This window comes from Spinacia oleracea, chromosome 6, assembly GCF_020520425.1.
Source record: "Spinacia oleracea cultivar Varoflay chromosome 6, BTI_SOV_V1, whole genome shotgun sequence".
In the NCBI taxonomy this organism is placed as follows: Eukaryota; Viridiplantae; Streptophyta; class Magnoliopsida; order Caryophyllales; family Amaranthaceae; genus Spinacia; species Spinacia oleracea.
Genome location: NC_079492.1, coordinates 114872829 through 114894069, shown reverse-complemented (window position 1 = coordinate 114894069; position 21241 = coordinate 114872829). Strand labels below are relative to the sequence as shown.

Here is a 21241-nt window from a genome sequence, read left to right as displayed (position 1 = left end):
CTAAGAACATTACATTTTTACTTTGTGGTTAAAGTAGGGTATACCCTTAGAAAAGTGAAAAACTAAAAATGACACAATTTTGAAGTACAGTGAGGGGTTTTGTTTTCATTTGGAATGCATCGCATATGTTTTTAGCCAATCGTGTTTGGAAACATTCAAATATGAAAATAATCAAATAATTGAATAAACGCGGGAGTTAACATGTTTATATGAAAAATAGTATGGTCATATAATGAACAACATGCACGTGTTTATGATAACGAAAAAAATTCAAGTGGACAATAATTACCATTTTGAATGATATACAACGATTTTGAGTCAACTAGAATGTAAGTCAACCCTACAAGTTGTAATGAAAACTCTGATTCACGTCTCCAACCTCTAAAACGATTTGATTCTATAGAATGGGAAATATTTTGTAAATTATCTTTTCAATATTTTGGTAGCAAATATAACCAATATAAGATTCTGGATTTTTTGTCATTTACCACCTAAAAAAAACCCAAATTTTTGTTTTACCACCTAGAAATCTCAAAGTTTTAAATTACCACCTAAATAATTACATTTTTTTTTCACCACCTATTAACAGACCCATTAACAGCTCTATTATAAGTGGGGCCCACTTCCAACTTGTTCTTCCCTAATTACTCCCATAAGCACCAATTGCTCTAACACTAATAGATACCAGTTCGTTGTTTGATTCACAAAGAGAAACAACGAACTACAATTGATATAATATTCACCCAAAACATGCAATTCAATTCTATAGACAATAAAATCAAATTATTATTCAAAATAAGTCAACTTTTACATTACCTGACGAACAATTCAACAATAATAAATTAGCAATATAAATCCTTATTAATGGCGAGTGAATTGAAGAATAATCAGCAATAGACTTCTTTGATAGCTTAAATGGCAGAACATGGATATCTTTGTCCATCCAATTTCCATCAAATTCGATGGATTTACGACGGTCAAAGGGTGGGTTTCAGCTGGAGGTCGCCGAAGATGGAAGAAACAGAGCCACCGATTGTTACGCTGCTCCTGCTGATGGAGGAAGGGGTAAGGGATTCAGTGGCTCCCGCGGCACCGGAGGGAGAATTGGAAGAGGGCATCGTGGTGGTGGTGGTGGTGGGAGGAGAGGGGGATACTATGGTGGTGGACGTGGTGGTGGTGGTAGAGGAAGAGTGGACTGCTTCAATTGTGTAGAGGAAGGTCACTTTGCCAGGGATTGTCCCAACTGATCCTTATTGTATAATCTCCTTTCTTGTTCGGTTTTTGCAAGCTTCTTATTCTGCTTCCTTCTTCACCCCAACAAAATTATGTAGTTGAAGTGAAACCAAAAGTGGGGCCTACTTTACAGAATTGTTAACGGATCTGTTAACAGGTGGTGAAAAAAATAATTATGTAGTTTTTTAGGTGGTAATTTAAAACTTTGAGATTTTTAGGTGGTAAAACAAAATTTTGGGTTTTTTTTAGGTGGTAAATAACAAAAAATCCTAAGATTATCTTTTTATAAAAATTAAACCATTTTTTTACACACAAAATTAATCCATTTATGTAGTAGGGATTTTTATATAAAAAAAATTAAAGTAGTATTGTAACTGATTTGTACTTACTCCGTACATAATGAGGATTTTAAATAAATTAGAAAATCAATCAAAGCTAAATATGAGTTTACAGAAAAAGTTACTATAGTACTCTGTAATATTTTAACAACTAAATTCGATAATTAACACCGCCATTGATTGTAATATTTTTATACTCCGTATATTTTAACAACCAAATTCAATAATTATCACTGCCATTGATGGTAATATTTAATCACTTAAAAAAATTACGTAACTTCTTTACACATGCTCAAAACTTGCTTAAATTTTATCTATCTACTACTCTACTACGTAATTCCTCGATTTTTTATATGCAACTCTTTGATTTTTACACTAGCTATTATATTCACACACTCTTCTTTCTCTGTGTTTTGGTGATTGTTAATACTTTATTACATAGTCGTGTAGCATTTTCTAGCTTGGATCCGACTTAATAAATACTTACAAAATATAACTATTGTTTTTTAATACTTTTTCCTTATTGATAATTTAATATATTAATGGTTTAAATTACTTACTGGCAAATGTGAAAATAAGTGTTCTATCCTTAAAAAGAAAATTAGGAATCATAATCTTATAAACATAATTAGGTACTACAACTCTATTTAATTTGGTTCAATCTAATAAAAAGTGACAAACATGTTTTGCGTAAGGTTTGAACCCTTGACCTTGAGTTTAAACAATAAAGCCTTTACCACTATGCTATTAGATGGTTCATGTCATTGTAGACACCTAATTTGTGTCTCCCCTTTGGGATGATGACGATACCATTATCCTTGTTAGGCGATTGGAGTAACTCCAGGCGGAAATCCCAATTGCTAAGAATACCTCCGAAATCCAAAGTCCAAAATCCAATCCCCGAGACCGTTCCCCTCCCGGAACTCGGTACAAAATACAACTTCCAAAATCCAATTTCAAAATCCAAGTTCAATCTCAATTAGTGGACTATCCCATTGGTCTTACTAGGCCTTTTCCACTCAAAATCATATAAGGCAAGTCAAATTCAGGGGCCGACCCACAAAACCGAGCATGCCTGGCCCCGCCCCGTAAAACCGGAATTCAAAATCCCGAGAAAGGTTTGTTTTTAGACGCAAATTCAAGCCTTAACCTCCAAGCAAACACTACGTGCAAAACATCGTACTATTCGTATGAAGGTACACCCATACAAGACAAATCAAGGACGGCATCTTTCCGTCCTTTATGGCGGCATTCAGCCCACGTCAGCAGCGCCCAGCGCTGGCCTGGCGCCAGGCGCTGGCGTGTGCTGGCGTTTTGCACCATTTCCCTCCTATAAATACCCCTCATTTCCTTCGAAAAAAGAGAGGGGCACAACACATACAGCGTCGTAATTTCGATATTAATCCTCACAATACAAACTTCAAAACTCTTCAAAACACATACAAAAATTCCAATACAAAAATTCCAAAATTCAAGAGCAATTGGGAGCTCGTGCCTAAGCCTAACTAGGTAAATCCGAATCCCATTTCAATCAATTATGCTATTTTGATTTCAAATGATTAGCAAGTTGGTGTTTTTTGTCATAAAAAACACCACTTGCAACAATCATACATGCTTTTTCAAAAATACAAACATTTTCAAAATACAAAATACAAATTTTCAAGATTCAAGGATGTTCAAAGTTGTTTGCATTCATCTCTTTGAACTAAGATCACCTTCAAGTGTGAAGTAATCAAAGGTGACACCTTTTAGCATATAAAGGTTTAGTCTTTTGAGATTCAAGACTCCATTTTTCAATATACAAGTTCAAGTTTTCAAATTTCAAAGATCCCACCATGTTTAGGGTTGTTCATAACTACCTCCCTAAACTAGGATCATTTCAAGTTCAAATTTCAATCATTTCAAGTTCAAGTTTCAATCTTTTCAAGTTCAAACCTTTCAATGTTCAAGCTTTCAATTTCAAGTTCAATATGCAAAATCTAGGACATTTGGGTTGAGCAACCTCTCCCAAGTTGAGATTTTTGGCTTTGAATTCGTGTCGGGCGCACTTTTTTTTAAGGAGCCGCTTGGCGTTCGAATCTCATGTGCCCAAGTAAAAATTTCAATATCGCACTTTCAATATCGCACTTCGCAATTTCAATACCGCAATTTCAATACCGCAATTTCAATATCGCACTTTCAATTCCGCACCTTTACTTGCCTAGTCCATTTCTAGGCAATGTGGACCTACTCCCTAGTCCTTTTCTAGGGGGTCTTGTATTTACTAATTCCGCACTTTATTTAGTATTGTGATGTTGCTTTATGTGCTTTATTGCTTTCATCACCAACATGCTAAATACAACAAAATACAAAGGCTACATCACGCTTAACGAAGATATTTTTGGACAAACCGGCCTTAGGTTCCTTAAATCAATCTTTAAAGCAAAGTGACCACCGTACAATTAGAAATTCTATTTTGTTCTAATTTTCAAACCCACATAGTCTAATCTTAGGGTTTATTTTCGAAACAATGTTGTGCCAACGTACTTGAATATTTCTAATGCTCGCCGAATAAGCATTTTCGTTCCCGAGCCCGGATCTCACCCATCCGTTTCAAGGATTCAAGGCCTTATCCAAAAATAGAGTCATTGTGCGGTCTTCCCAAACAAGACCTAAAATAAGTTTGGTGGCGACTCCTTCGAGGTGCAAAAATAATTCAACGGTTCTCTAAACGAACCGCCGCGTGCCAAACCCCCCATTGTAGGAAACGGGAAAAAGATCAAAAAAAAACCCCCTACTGTAATTGGCGACTCCACTGGGGAATTTTCTAATTTCAATTTTGAAAATGAGAGCAGATTTCGAGCAACCAGCCACTGATCTGCCGAAGTACTGGATGCCAGCATTGGCGCCAGGCGCAGCCCCTGCGCCCAACGCCGCTGCCTGCATCCAGGACAGTGGCTCACAGTGGCTTGTCGCCCACTTTTGCTCAACTTTTCGTGTTGGGAGTTAGTCTGTTTTTACATCTGGAAGGACTCTCCCAAGCCTCGTGAACGAGTGCCGAAAAACGGGCTTTACAAATACAAATTCAAGTACGATTTCAATTTCAATTTCTAGGCATTTCATGCATTTTTCGAAAACCATATTGTGTAAAATGAATTTCTACCCTTGCCCAAACGGATGTGTTCTACATTCGGGCTAGCCCCGGGGGAAACAAAATGGTGACTCTCCATATGGTTCCCGACCAAAGTGTGTGACCATTTCCGCGCCTATCGAAACTTGGCATTTGCTTGACATTCCCGATGTCAAGTATGGAGGCCTTCTTCCGACACACACTTCCCTTAGGCGGAACATGAAAGCTTATCGCCGGATCCGTCTCTTAGCCGAGTACCTTTTTGACATCCAAAGCCGACCACTTGCATCATACAAAAACTTAGACCGACCTTAGGTTGAGAACTTTGCATGTCGCATTCATATTCATGATTAGTGTGACAACGTGCTACTTGTGCATTGTGTGGGCGTCTTTGCACGCGTGAATGGCTAACCTCGAGTTCTAGCTTGCCAAAACCAATTAGCCTCCAACTAGGAAACCAAACCCCTAGGAGCATCATTCAAACCTCATGCATCTAAATCGCCGATTTTAGGGTCTTTAGGAGTGTCACTCCATTTGATTCAAAACCCTTAAACGCGCCTCACGCACAAATGCCAAACTCAAAATTCAATCCAACGGCGTCATAATGCCGGATTTTCGAGTCCAAATTCCAAGTTTCAAACTCAAAATTCAATCCAACGACGTCATAATGCCGGATTTTTGAGTCCAAATTCCAATTTTCAAGTTCAAAGTTTAATCCAACGGCGTCATAATGCAGGATTTTCGAGTCAAAAATCCAAGTTCCGAGTTCAAAATGCAATCCAACGGCGTCATAATGCCGGATTTTCTATTTTCAAAACCTCAAATCTCCAAGTCAAGTCCAAATCCAACGGCGTCATATTGCCGGATTTTCTAGTCCAAATTCCAAGTTTCAAAGTGCAATCCAAATTTTCTAGTCCAAAATCTCAATTTTCAAGTCCGAATCCAACGGTGTCCTAATGCCGAATTTCCTAGTCCTCAAGCTTCAAGTTCAAATTCAAACTTTCTAGTCCAAAACTTCAATTTTCAAACACAACCCAACGGCGCCATAATGCCGGATCTTCTAGTCCAAATTTCGAGTTTCAAGTTCCAAGTCAAGACCTAATCCAACGACGCCTTAATGCCGGATTTTCTAGTCCAAATTTCAAGCTTCAAACTTCAAAGTCAAAAACCACAAATCCAACGGCGTAATGCCGGATTTTCTATTTCAAACATTCAAGTCTTCAAGCATCAAAGTCAAGTTGCCAATTCCAAGTCTCAAAACCTCAAAGTTCAAATGCCAAAGTTCATGACCGGCGTAACGCCAACTTTTCAACTCCAATTTTCAAACCTCAAATTCCATGTCAATCTTTCGAATTTCAAGTCCTATGCTCAAAACTTCAAATTCCAAATACATGTCGTCGTAATGCCGATTTTCCATTCCGCATTTCAAACCTCAAGCTCGAAGTTCAAAATTTCCAAATCTTCAAATCTCGAATCCTACACTCCAAGTCCACGGCGGCATAATGCGGGACTTTCAAGTTCCCAAATTCAAATATCTCAAATCCACGGCGACATAATGCCGGATTTTCCAAATACGAAACTTCATGTTCTACACAAAATGCGTCCTTTTCCATTTCAAAATTCAAACTTCGAGTCAAACTCAAAATCCACGGGTTGAAAATCCCCTGAAATAATACAAGTTCAAATCCACGGGTTGAAAATCCCCAGAAATAATACAAGTTCAAATCCACGGGTTGAAAATCCCCTGAAATAATACAAGTTCCAATTCGACGGGTTGAAAATCTCCTGAAATAGTACAAATTCCAATGGGTTGAAATTCCCTTCAAATACTCCAATTCCAATGGGTTGAAATTCCCCTAAAATATTGACGGGTTGAAAATCCCCTGAAATAATACAAATTCCAATGGGTTGAAATTACCTTCAAATGCTCCAAGTCCAATGGGTTGAAACTCCCCCAAAATATTGACGGGTTGAGATTCCTTTCAAATAATAATAAATCAATCTCTTTCAATCGGGTTGAAATTCCTTTCAAATATTCCAAGTCCAATGGGTCAAAATTCCCTTGAAAATTCAATTTCCTAGTACAAGTCCAATTCCCATATCCTAGAGCGGGTTGAAATCCCCTTCAAATAAGTCCAATTTCCAATAGATCGAAATACTCTTTTTCGACATTTCAAGTTCTAGTACAAGAGCCAACTTTCACAAAAGAATGAACGCTCCTCTCAAACATTTCCAACGGGTTGCAAATCCCGAATACAAGTACAAAATCCAAAATCCCGAATCTTCGGAGTGACACTTAGAGTCAAGTCTAGGTCTCATTCATAGCATGCATATCATATCATGTGACGGGAAGTTCAAGTTCTAAAGTTCAAAATCATGTCCTAACTAGGTGCTCTGATTCCTCTTCTCAAGATCCTACTCAAGATGACTTCACTAGCAGTAGCTGTAGCAGAGCTCTATGAACGTGTCGAGGAAGCTGAGGCTCGCATAAGGGCTCTCGAAGACAATCAAGAAACTCTTTTCCATGTTGTGGGACCATTCGAGATAGAGGAAATATTTCATAATCAAGGGTCTGTACCACACTTTGTACAGCCAAGTGAAAACTCAGAATCTGGGTTACCTCAAGGAGACATTTGCGGGATCTGGGCCAGCGATGATGAAGACACATATCAGGACCCTCCTGTTGAAAACATCTCCGACGATGAATGCAGAGAAATTTCAAGCGCCGACTGGTATTTGAACCCTAAGGCAGAAAACAGTGTTCAAGTCATGACTAGGTCTGGTCGAATTCAAGAGCCAGCCAACAGAAGGAACCAGCAATAGATGTTCCTCTACCCACCGAGGAGAACCCTCTAATCAAGCAATCGAAGCGCACTAAGGCAGAGGTCAATATTTGGCAACTCATGGCTTCCTCTGTAGAGCACCGCACCGCTCTTATCAAAGCTCTAGTCAAACTGAATGTCACCCCAAAAGTCACTCCTGACGAATTGATCGGGTTGCTTACAAATCTGGAAGAAGGAATCACCTTTACTAATGAAGACCTCCCACCTGAGGGGGCGGGCCATCACAAGGCTCTCTATCTAACTGTTGAATACAAAGACAAGATCATCCCCATGACTCTAGTGGACAATGGATCGGCTATCAATGTGTGTCCTCTCCGCACTGCCGAAAATCGGGGTTTCACCCCTAGTGACTTTTCTAGTTCCACCCAAGGTGTTCGTGTCTATGACAACACTCGTCGGGAAGCAATGGGAACTCTCACTCTACTACTCCGCACAGGGCCAATCGAGGGGAAAGTGAGCTTTCAAGTGCTTAACATCAAAGCAAGTTTCAATCTCCTACTAGGAAGACCTTGGATCCATGACCTCAAAGCAGTGCCATCTTCACTTCACCAGAAAGTCCGAATGGAGGTCCAAGGAAATGTCATTACCCTGCACGCGTCTCATCCAAGGACCAAGATAGCCGACAAGGCTCTAATACTAATCGAACATGATGACAGGGACAAAGACCTCTGGGGATTCAGTGCTGAAGTTGGGGCCATCGAATCCCGAATGAATCCCATGGCAAAACGCATGATGATCAAGCGTGGGCGTTTCCTGGGCACTACTCTGCCACCACCCACCGAATCTCCTTTCAAAGCCCAAGGACAGACCAACTGTTGCGGTTTGGGATACAAGCCTACTAAGTTCGATGACAAGCAGCAAAAGGCTAAGCTAAAGGCCCGTCGAGCTGGCAAAGATCAATTCAAAATACCTCCTCATCAACTCACACTCAATGGGCAATTCGTGAAAGAAGGAGAGGATGACTTATACTTCGACTTCCCAGAACCATTCTATGACTCTTCAAAGGGGGTTCTCTACCTCGGATTCGAGATCTTTCAAGACTGTCACTTTCTAGAGGATGCTCCTCCAATACAAGACAAGGCCTACCCTGAATGCCTTGATTCCCCAGCTTTCGGTCTGCTATTTGGCCAGGAGATGACCCCAACCATTTCTGAAGACACCATGGTTCAAATGATCACTCAAATCGAAGACTTCGACCCATCTAAGCTGATTACTCCAAGTGAGAAGATGGTCAATGGCTGGAGAAAGTCTCTCAAGATAACAGCTCCGAACGGCAAAATGTTCAAGATTACTATGGGCGAAGGATCTATGATGAGCGAGTCCGAGTCTGAGGATGAGTCTGGATCTGAGTCTAGCAATGAGCCTAAGTGTCTAGAACTAGAGTCTTGCATCAATCAAGTGCCTCTAAAGGCCGAGCTTCAAGTCAAAACAGTCAATGTAATGATTGCTGATTTCAATAACACTTCAATTTCTACTTACTCTTCGAGTCCTAATTCAAAATCAAATCCTAATCCACACAACTTTGCTTCACAAGAAACTGACTTTGAATTTCTAAAAGCTATCGAAAATCATGAAAACAGGACGCCCATAATTGAGGAAACAGAAAAAATCAACCTTTCTAACAGCAGTGATTCAAAACTAGTTCAGATTGGTTTAACTCTTTCTCCATCAGAGCGGGACGATCTTATCAAGCTACTTTCAGAGTATGTAGACATCTTCGCATGGTCCTATCATGATATGCCAGGGGTTGATCCAAGCATTGGCAGCATACAATTCCAGGGTCAAAGCCCATCAAGTAGAAGCTCCGTCGCATGAAACCGGATGTTTCCCTCAAAATTCAAGAAGAGGTCTCCAAGCAGTTAGAGGTCGGGTTTATTCGAGAAGAAAAATATCCAGAATGGATCGCAAATGTCGTCCCAGTTCCAAAGAAAGACGGAAAAGTACGAATGTGTGTGGACTATAGGGATCTTAACAGGGCCAGCCCAAAGACGGTTTTCCATTGCCTCACATCGACGTCCTGGTCGACAACACCGCAAATCATGCCTTACTCTCTTTTATGGACGGGTAAGCAGGCTACAATCAGATTCCCATGGCAGAGGAAGACATGGAGAAAACAACCTTCATCACTCAGTGGGGTACATATTGCTATACAGTTATGCCGTTCGGAATAAAGAACGCAGGAGCAACTTATCAAAGAACAGCAACAGCTATCATGAGCGATATGATTCACAGGGAAATCGAGGAATATGTCGATGACATGATTGTCAAATCCAAAGAACGGCACGAGCATACCTCAGTACTTCGAAAGTTTTTCAACAGGCTCAGACAATACAATATGAGGCTCAATCCTCAAAAGTGCGCATTCGGGGTAACGTCAGGCAAGTTGCTCGGATATGTCATCAGCTCTCGAGGCATAGAGGCTGACCCTTCAAAAATCAAGGCAATTCTCGAGATGCAACCACCAACAAATGAAAAGGAAATTCGGGGTTTTTTCGGCAGACTACAATACATCAGCAGGTTCATTTCAAGACTCACAATGATCTGTGAACCAGTATTTCGAAAGCTCCGAAAAAGCAAGCCCAAAGTGTGGGATGACGATTGTCAGCATGCATTCGAAACAATCAAAAGCTATCTTTCCAACCCACCAGTACTAAAACCAACAATGCCAGGGATTCCCCTCAGGCTCTACCTCACAACAACAGATTCAGAAGTGGGGGCTATGCTTGCTCAAGAAATTGAAGGCAAGGAGAACATCGTATACTACATAAGAAAAAAGCTGATCGAGTACGAGACCAAATACACTCAGCTCGAGAAACTCAGCATCACCTTGGTTTGGGCCACAAAGAAACTACGGCACTACATGCTCTCCCATACAATACATGTGATCAGCAAAGCCGATCCTCTCAAATACCTATTCGAGAAACCAGCACTCAACGGACGTTTGTCCAGATGGTTGGTCATGCTAGCAGAATTCGACCTCAAATACATTCCACAGAAGTCTATCAAGGGTTCAGCAGTCTCAGATTTCCTAGCCGACTGTTCTGTCGAGGCAGAAGAGGAAGATTACGACTTACCTGACGAGCAAATCTTAATGACCAGTGATGACAGTTGGTCAATGCATTTCGACGGTGCCTCCAATCAGAACGGATGTGGTGTTGGAGTAATTCTAGTAGCCCCAGACGGCACGCACATTCCTATATCAGCAAAACTGCAATTCAACGTCACAAACAATGCGGCAGAATATGAAGCATGCATTATGGACCTGGAAGCCTCCTTAGCCCTAGGTGTCCAGAAACTTCGAGTGTACGGGGATTCCTCCCTAATCATCAATCAAATTTCAGGCAAATGGAAAGTAAGGAGCGAGAGCCTGGCTCCATACCAGTCTTACCTTGAGTAGATGTCTGAACAAATAGAAGAGCTCCGCTATACATACCTCCCGAGAGAGGAGAATCAATTCGCCGATGCACTGGCAAAGCTGGCCTCAATGATCAACATTCCAAGCGGCATGGCTGAAATGCCACTTACAATTGAAACCCGTCAAGAAGCAGCATATGTTCATGCTATTGACAACGTCGAGCAAGACGAAGATGAACCTAGGTTTACAGACATCCAAAGGTATCTACAAAGTTCGGAGTATCCCCCACACTGTTCAAGCAAGAATCGAAGGGCGCTAGGACTACAGTCAGCCAATTTCGTCATAGAAGGCGGCATTCTATACAAAAGGTCTCTTAACGGTCCTAACCTCCGATGTGTTGACAAGCACGAAGCTCAAGAGTCATGGACAACATACATGCAGGAGTCTATGGCACCCACATGAATGGGAAAATGCTAGCTCTCAAGATCGTCAGGGCACGATACTATTGGACTACCCTCGAACGGGACTTCTACTTCTTAGTGTCCCACATGCCAAAAGTGTGTGAATCTGAAGCACATTCCTCCATCACTATTATACTCTCAATCATCACCGTGGCCATTCTCAGCCTGGAGTATCGACGTCATCGGCAAAGTCACTCCAACAGGCACCGGGGGTCATGAGTTCATACTGGTCGCCATCGACTATTTCACCAAATGGGTCGAGGCCAGATCATTCAAAGTATTGGGTTCCAAGAAAGTAGCCCAGTTCATACAAGAAAACATTATATGCAGATATGGCGTCCCTCACGAGTTCATCAGTGACCAGGGAACCCATTTTCAAGGGGAGTGTGAAGATCTATTCACCGAGTACAAGATTCAACATCATCGCTCTTCACCGTATCGCCCACAAACCAATGGGGCAGTCGAAGCAGCCAACAAGAATGTCAAGACCATCATCATGAAAATGACTACCAATTACAAGGACTGGCCCCAAAAGCTGCATTTCGCATTGTGGGGATATCGAACTTCAATTCGCACTTCAACTGGTGCAACTCCGTTCTCATTGGTCTATGGAATGGAAGCAGTACAACCTATTGAACTGGAGATACCTTCTCTAAGAATAGTCCTAGAAAGCAAAATCCCAGAAGCTGTCTGGGTACAAGCAAGGTATGACGAGCTAGTCATGCTCGATGAGCGACGGCTTCAAGCCGCTCACCATGTACAAGTCTATCAGCGTCGAGTGGCCAGACATTTCAACAAAAGGGTCAGAACCCGAAACATCAAGGAAGGCGAGCTTCTCCTGAAAGCCCTTCGCAAAAGCACCATGGACCCAAGGGGAAAATTCAAACCCAACTGGGCAGGCCCATACATCGTCAAGAAGATCCTCTCCGGGGGAGCAGTTGAACTAACAGACATCGACGGAACATAATTCAGATCTCTTACCAACCTCGATCAACTCAAGAAGTTCTATGTCTAAGTTCCATGTTCAAATTCAAGAATCCAAATTCAGGTCTTGTAAGGTAGTCAGAACTACATCCGGCCTGATTCCCTAACGGGACACGTAGGCATCCTCATTTCGAGGCCCGGCCACTTTAATACAAAAAAAAAAAAAATCAAAATTTCCTCAATTAAGGGCATCCTAAAAAACAAATCAAATCAAATTTCAAAACTCAAATTGTTGTTGTTGTTATTCCAAATGTGCCAATTCAAACCAAAGCATGTTCAAGCGGAATTTAACACAATAACTTATTTGGCCCTAAGGCCTTCAAAGCTAATTCAAATACAAAGTCAGGATCAAGTGAAGCAAAGTTCAAAAGCCTTTTCACTTCCTAAACACATGTTCTAAACACATTTTCCAAACACATTCTAAACACAATTCCTTCCAATACGATTTCAAACACATTTAGCCTACAAAGATCTAGGGTCGGGGGACTTTGCTCTCGAGTCTTGGCACCTTGAGTACTATCCCCTGGCTCCCCCCGCAATCAATCATCAATCTTCCCCTTGCCCAAGCGGCGGGAGAAGGAACTTGCAAGCCTTCCAAGACGGGAGGACGACGAACCTCCTTTGGATTCCGAACGGTCAAGCACCGGATGGGTCACACTCCCGTCACCTTCCTCATAGTCAGTTGATGCAGGACGTCTAGCTCTAGAACCTCGGACTCTAGCTGGTCCGGAGAGAGAAATGTCCCTCTGGCTTTGGCCTCTCATCCATACAATATACCCCGCAGACAGTGCAACTGGCTCAGGTGGGAACTGGATACTCAAGAATGGTTTGGCGATCTAGTACCGCCTCCAAACTTCAAGTCGATTTGCATTTAGCGCAACAGGTCTCGGGTTCTCTTCCTTGCAATCCGGGATCTCCTGTTTCAAGCCATATTGTCTCATCACTCGAGCAGGCGAGTAGAAGACCAGCATTGTGAGGCTTGGCACCCTCAAAGCAGTAGAACCAGGGGCATGTTTCATAGAAGCAATTCCCCACCAAGGAACTACCCACCTTATACAAGATTCGATCCCAGAGAGTGCGCATCTCCACTCATCCAATGAAAGCCGGCCATACACCATGGGCCGCACGGTGAATCCTTTTCTATTATAGCTCGCCATGTTCTCCGGTGGTGCCACCAACATGAGCCTCTCCATAAGCCAAACCTTGTGGAGTATACAAGAAGCACATTTCAAAATTCAACATTCAAAATTCAAATACAAGTACAAGTTCAAAGAAGGCTCCAGATCCTTACCTGGAGTAATACCAGACTTCCCGACGGCAATGAAGAGGGGTCCGACTTCAGTATGTCAAGGCCCATCAATGTTTCGCTAATCACGAGCGGCATTGGGTCCCGACCATTAGCAAACTGCTCTACAATCTCAATTAGGGAGGCATCACCATTGCCAAACCCCTTCTTCGAAAAGAGAAAGCGAGCAAATATACAAAAACTCAAGGCTCTCAAGCGGAAAAGTTTGGGAACATCAAGCCCAGCAAAGTAGGTGGCAAAGAGGGACAAATCCACCCCTCTGCCATATACAACAGCACTCAAAAGTGGGGGCTTCAGGCCCAAATACCTCTCAAAGTTCAAGAAAAAGTGTTCTTCAACACTAGGCATGCATGGCTCCAGCATCAAGGGCCACCCCAATATGGCACTAAATTCCTCAGGGAGGGGACATACCTCATTATTTCCAAAGCGGAAGACATTCGGGTCCCCAGCCTCCAGAGCAGCAAGAATGAAGTGCAAATCCAATTTTACAAACCGGAAAGAGACGGGCACCCCAAGATGCATGCCATCAAGCTCCCTATTTATACAAAAGTCGGCTTGCACGACAGCTCACAGGCGCCAGGCGCCAAGCCTGCGCCAGGCGCAGGGGCCTGTATCTAAGGACGAGGCCACCGTCCTCTCTTAGGACTCCAAGTACACACCCTTTAGTGTTTCGGACAGCAGAGTACAACCTCCATTATTCAAGATTCCAAAGCCGCAAGCCGCGCAATTTCAAGCAGTCCGGATCAACGCTTCGGGCAGATTCCGGGTAAATTTTTTTCAAAATTCAAGCATGCTAGTCCTAGATCGGCGTCCTAAGTCGAGTCTGCATATGCATAAGCAAGAGTTGAATATACTTTGACTTACGCTTTTCCTAACCAAAAAACCTCAGTCAAAGTGGGGGCTTATAGTGGGTACATACACTCGAAAAAATGGGCAAATTTTTTCAAAATTTTTCGCAAAATTGTCATGCATGCATGTAGCTACAAAATTTCAAGGCACACACTATGCATACAATTTCAAGCATTCAATCATACAAAAACCAATCTTCAAATGTTACAAACCACACAAAAATTCAAGTTTCAATCCATACAAACACAATACGACTAGCCTACACAAAATCAACCCAGACAAGCTGGAACTCGCTACCATGCAGGGTCAGTCTGAGTCATCATCAGCAGCAATATCAACCACAGGCCCCTTGTCCCTGTTACGCCTCCTAAAGCGCTCCAGCTCCTAATCCAGCTCCGTCCCAGGGGTACTAGGATCCTGCTCCGAGATACGAAGTGTGCCAGTGGTAGGATAAACTCCCTGCCGAGGGGAGGAATACTGATACGGTGGCGGTATCGGCATATACGGATACGACCCATACATCTGAGCCTGGCGCATCCTATCCATCTCCGCGTAGCAAGCCCATGAACCTGCACCCCAAGGCTGAGGACCACTTCCTCCGAAGTAATAGCCGGAAGGAGGATCAAAGGGTCGCGGACCGCTAGCACCTCCGAATGAATGCTTGGTGGGGTCAACATGTACAAAAGGGAAAGCTCCCCACTCAGCATCAGAATGCCTCTGATGAGCACCAGCACCAGACCCCTGTCCCAGCTCCAAGCTCGGTTCCTCCTGTCTCGAGGACGTCTCCGCCTGAGGCTCCCTGTCAACAGAGTCTCTACGGTCCCGACGGCGCTCCTATAAAAGATACAAATTCAAGAATCACTTTTCCAGTTGGAATTTCCAGTATACAAGTTTCAAAATCAAGTGAGGTACCTCTCTGTTCCGGCCAGAAAGTTTCCGGGTCAGCTTGGCGCACTGCCTCTTCCAAGAATCAAGCAAGAGCATCCAGCGACGCACTCTCACCCGAGGCACCTGCATACAAAATTCAAGATCAATTTCTAAATACAAGTTACAAACAGTTTCAAAAATGCAACAGTACTTACAGGGGCGTAATGCTCGGGTACAGCATCATATGATTTCCGGCGAGGAGGAGAAGCCCAAGGAATGGTCTCCACCACCTCTTCCCCGTCCGAGTTCTCATAGCGGAGGATCCTATCAGCATGAAGAATGTCCTCAGGATCAACCTCCTCCTCCTACATACAATCATACAATCATTCAATCAATACAAGAATACAAGAATACAAGAATACAAGAATACAAGGTTCAAAAGCTCACCGGCAGTACGAAGCGTACTGGTGGAGCCAGCCTCCTCAGGAAGTCGTCATAGCTCCCCTTCCTGTGTACAAACTCCCTCCAAGAACGGCAAACAGCCTCGCCCCTAGCCTCCGCATATAGCCGGGCCAACTCTTCATCCAACGCCAGCATGGACTCCGGCGGATCCTTGGGGACAAGCCTATCCCCTGAACTGTGTTGAAGGGACACTCGCTCCCCCAGATACCACATATGGTGGTACAGCCCTGGAAGCAAAACCCGCCGCCCAGACAGGAATTGGGCACGAGCAGCTGAGGCAGGTACAACCGCGTTGGCAAAAGGACGCCATACCACATACAAAGCAGACAACTCAGGCAACACTACAAATACAAATACAAGAAAGCAAAACAGTACGAAAGATTACCCTATCAGTAGGCAAAACTCTCCAAGCTCTGCGAGAAGCCGCCAGGGACGCACCGACGCGCACCGCTCCTATCCAAGAGGCAGCATACGGGTAAGCCGCATCTCTAGTACGCTCCGGCGCCAAAGTCGGAAAGTGCTCATAGATCCAAATCTTTCAAGGAACAAACAAAACATCAGTCAAGTTCAAGATACAAGCATACAAATACAAAGTACAAAGTACAAAGTACAAGGAGTCTCGAATACCTCCAGCACGCTCCACAGAGCAGTCATGCTCGGGTCACTCCCCAACGCAGTCCGGGAGGCCCGCCCCATTTCATACAAGAGGTGGCTATATGCCAAACCACCCCAGTTATAACCCGGAACAGCTCTCAAGTCCCTCAGAGCGCACAAGAAGCTAATATGCACCCGACTGTTCCTACTCGGGGCAATCACTCTGCTAACCAAGACAAGGAGGAAGAGCCTAACCCTCTGCTCCGCGGACACACCCTCACCGCAGATAGCATCCACAAGCACCGTCACAGAAGCGTGAGAGTCGTCCTCTGACAAATCAACAACAGGGCCGAGCAAGTCCCTGGCAGCGGCCGAGCGCCACGTCAGCTCAGAGTCAAAGGCCACATTCCTCTCGGAAAAAGGAAGACTTGTAATCATAGCAAACTCAAGAGGGGTAATAGTAATCTTCCCCCATGCCATGTGGAAAGTGTTGGTGGTATCCCACCACAGCTCCAACAAAGCCCACAAACGGTTTTTATTCCCCGTTCTCCTCGAGGAACCTCCCATGGTGCGCCAGAAATCGGCCAAGCCCATCTGTGACCAAATCCCCATAGCCTCCTCATCAGCACGGAGAGCTTTAAAGGCCCTCTGAACCTCCACCAAGGACCAGTAAGTGCGGAACGGCTTTCCGTCGGCCTACAAGTGAACGAGTTAGCTCAAGACCTATACAAGTACAAAATACAAATTCGAAACACAATACAAGACTCACCATGCCAGCGCGAGGTCGCTGAGACAAGTGCCAATCTGGCCGAAACACCAGGTCAGAAGGGGTCCAACCAGCACCAGGGAAAGCAGGCGCATCTCGGGGAACCATACCCCCACCTGGTGCATTTATTGCAGCCGCTTCATCATCCAAAGCGTCTTCCTCAGCAGCTCGAACCACGGATGATTCAGCGAGCTTTCTTCGAGTGTGACGAGGCATACTAAACCAAGCAGCATACAAAGTGTCAAAATCCTAAACTGGGGGCTATCCTACACTAGGCTAAACAAAGTCAAAAAAATGCAAAACAAAATCCCCAGTGGACCTCTATTTCAAGATACAAGTTCTACACTAACGCCTAGGCTACCCACGCCGAAGCAGGTATTCAAATTCTACACCAACGCCTAGGCTACCCACGCCGAAGCAGGTATACAATTCCTACACCAACGCCTAGGCTATTCACGCCAAAGCAGGCATTCAAGTTTTACATCAATTCCTAGGCTATCCATGCCGAAGCAGATACGAGTTCAAAAATTCAAAAGTATAAGTTCCAACAGTTCAAGTTCAAGTGGCTATCAAACAGTTTTCTATAAGATTCAAGAAGCCTAAGCATACAAGCATCATTTCAAGGTACGAGAAAATCAAAACTACATGCAATCCTAGAGTTATTTTATAAGCAAAAACATGAAAAACTTACATGGACAAGGCAAGAACAAGACCAAGGGGAGAAGCTAATCGACCTTTGAGAGAAAAGAAGCAAGAATTTCAAGTGAATGTGCCTCAAAACGGCACGGGAAGGGGCACTTATATAGTGCTGCCCAGCGCCAGGCACCGCCCCAGCGCCGTGCGATGGCCTGCTGCATGCGCAGTTCTGCAAGCGCGCGCGGTCTCCCGTGCTGATTGCACGTCCTTTGCTGCTACGGTCTTCCGCACCAAGCATCAAACGTCACATCGAACCATCCATCGAAAATACGGGTATACGCCTGTATCTCCAAGTACAAACAGATGAATATTTCAAGAATACAAAGTCCAAAAAAATACTACGACTCAGGCGCCCAACTCCCAACGGACCCAAGCTCCGGGAAAGTCAGTCGAAATTCAAAAATTTTAAGGGCCAGTAAAAAGCTCTTATCCCCAGCAAAGCACATCCCAACGGATTAACTCCGGGTGTCAAAGTTCAAAATTCAAGATCCAAAAATTCCAATTTTCGATGCCAAGCTCCGTCCTGAACTGAAGGCGAAAAAATACAAGTACAAGTCAGAGTCATCACCAACCGCACCGAGGTAGACTCTATCCTTTTTCTAACGCCTGTTTTATGCAGGTACCGGCGTACAAAGAGTGGTCTCGATTGCAAAACATCTTGACCATTCTCCGTCCCTTTCGAAATACTTTGACTTGCGCTTTCCTAACCGAACGCTCAGTCAAAGTGGGGGCTTCTGTAGACACCTAATTTGTGTCTCTCCTTTGGGATGATGACGATAACATTATCCTTGTTAGGCGATTGGAGTAACTCCAGGCGGAAATCCAAATTGCTAAGAATACCTTCGAAATCCAAAGTCCAAAATCCAATCCCCGAGACCGTTCCCCTCCCGGAACTCGGTACAAAATACAACTTCCAAAATCCAGTTTCAAAATCCAAGTTCAATCTCAATTAGTGGACTATCCCATTGGTCTTACTAGGCCTTTTCCACTCAAAATCATATAAGGCAAGTCAAATTCGGGCGCCGACGCACAAAACCGAGCATGCCGGGCCCCGCCCCGTAAAATCGGAATTCAAAATCCCGAGAAAGGTTTGTTTTTAGACGCAAATTCAAGCCTTAACCTCCAAGAAAACACTAAGTGCCAAACATTGTACTATTTGTATGAAGGTACACCCATACAAGACAAATCAAGGACGGCATCTTTCCGTCCTTTTTGGCGGCATTCAGCCCACGTCAGCAGCGCCCAGCGCTGGCCTGGCGCCAGGCGCTGGCGTGTGCTGGCGTTTTGCACCATTTCCCTCCTATAAATACCCCTCATTTCCTTCGAAAAAAGAGAGGGGCACAACACATACAGCGTCGTAATTTCGATATTAATCCTCACAATACAAACTTCAAAACTCTTCAAAACACATACAAAAATTCCAAAATTCAAGAGCAATTGGGAGCTCGTGCCTAAGCCTAACTAGGTAAATCCGAATCCCATTTCAATCAATTATGCTATTTTGATTTCAAATGATTAGCAAGTTGGTGTTTTTTTGTCATAAAAAACACCACTTGCAACAATCATACATGCTTTTTCAAAAGTACAAACTTTTTCAAAATACAAAATACAAATTTTCAAGATTCAAGGATGTTCAAAGTTGTTTGCATTCATCTCTTTGAACTAGAATCACCTTCAAGTGTGGAGTAATCAAAGATGACACCTTTTAGCATTTAAAGGTTTAGTCTTTTGAGATTCAAGACCCCATTTTTCAATATACAATTTCAAGTTTTCAAATTTCAAAGATCCCACCATGTTTAGGGTTGTTCATAACTACCTCCCTAAACTAGGATCATTTCAAGTTCAAATTTCAATCATTTCAAGTTCAAGTTTCAATCTTTTCAAGTTCAAACCTTTCAATATTCAAGCTTTCAATTTCAAGTTCAATATGCAAAATCTAGGACATTTGGGCTGAGCAACCTCTCCCAAGTTGAGATTTTTGGCTTTGATTCGTGTCGGGCGCACTTATTTTTAAGGAGCCGCTTGGCGTTCGAATCTCATGTGCCCAAATAAAAATTTCAATATCGCAATTTCAATATCGCACTTTCAATATCGCACTTTCAATATCGCAATTTCAATACCGCAATTTCAATACCGCAATTTCAATACCGCAATTTCAATATCGCACTTTCAATTCCGCACCTTTACTTGCCTAGTCCATTTCTAGGCAATGTGGACCTACTCCCTAGTCCTTTTCTAGGGGGTCTTGTATTTACTAATTCCGCACTTTATTTAGTATTGTGATGTTGCTTTATGTGCTTTATTGCTTTCATCACCAACATGCAATACAACAAAATACAAAGGTTACATCACGCTTAACGAAGATATTTTTGGACAAACCGGCCTTAGGTTCCTTAAATCAATCTTTAAAGCAAAGTGACCACCGTACAATTAGAAATTCTATTTTGTTCTAATTTTCAAACCCACATAGTCTAATCTTAGGGTTTATTTTCGAAACAATGTTGTGCCAACGTACTTGAATATTTCTAAAGCTCGCCGAATAAGCATTTTCGTCCCGAGCCCGGATCTCACCCATCCGTTTCAAGGATTCAAGGCCTTATCCAAAAATAGAGTCATTGTGCGGTCTTCCCAAACGAGACCTAAAATAAGTTTGGTGGCGACTCCTTCGAGGTGCAAAAACAATTCAACGGTTCTCTAAACGAACCGCCGCGTGCCAAACCCCCCATTGTAGGAAACGGGAAAAAGATAAAAAAACCCCCTACAGTCATCCTTGAAAAAAAAGAAGTAAATGTGAATATTTTTAATGTAGTAACTAGGAGCATCACTCGGGCCCAAAAACTAGTTAAGACTATAAACCGTGCATCGCACGGGCCCTATAATAGTTATTAAAGCTCCAAGACAAGGAAGGTCATCTCGCCACATGTCACTTTCTATATAACGATGACATGACACATTATCATCTTTGACATGTCATCTCATATAATTTTCTTGAACATGAAAAAAATGTTAGTCATAAGTTTTGAACATGAGAACTCTCATTTGTTAGTCACATTTTTAAATATTTTAATTATTATGCCACAACTCATTTTTTTGTTTTTTATACGTTCAAAATTATGTTAAGTCAATATAATTAGAAAAATGATCTGAATTTTTTCTTAATATAATAGTCTCGCATCACTAATTAGTCATTACTTTTATGAGTTACTAATTCTTATCTGATAAATTTTGTTAAATACTCAAAGCAAGATATATTGTAATGTAACAAATTAAATTAGACTTAAAACGAGTTATATAATAATCTAATTGATCCATTTTCCTACTATCCGGGGTTATCAACCGGGACACTAAGCAGTTTTTCTTTAGATCTCATACGAAGTT

At 42.8% G+C, this 21241-nt stretch overlaps 1 protein-coding gene across 1 annotated transcript; it reads left to right on the top strand.

The window, feature by feature from the left end:
* Positions 1 to 962: 962 nt before the first annotated feature.
* Positions 963 to 1247, top strand: LOC110791065 (cold shock protein 2-like). Its single transcript, XM_021995826.1, has one exon. It carries the CDS (start codon positions 963 to 965, stop codon positions 1245 to 1247), a length of 285 nt encoding a protein of 94 aa, XP_021851518.1.
* The last annotated feature ends 19994 nt before the right edge of the window (positions 1248 to 21241 follow it).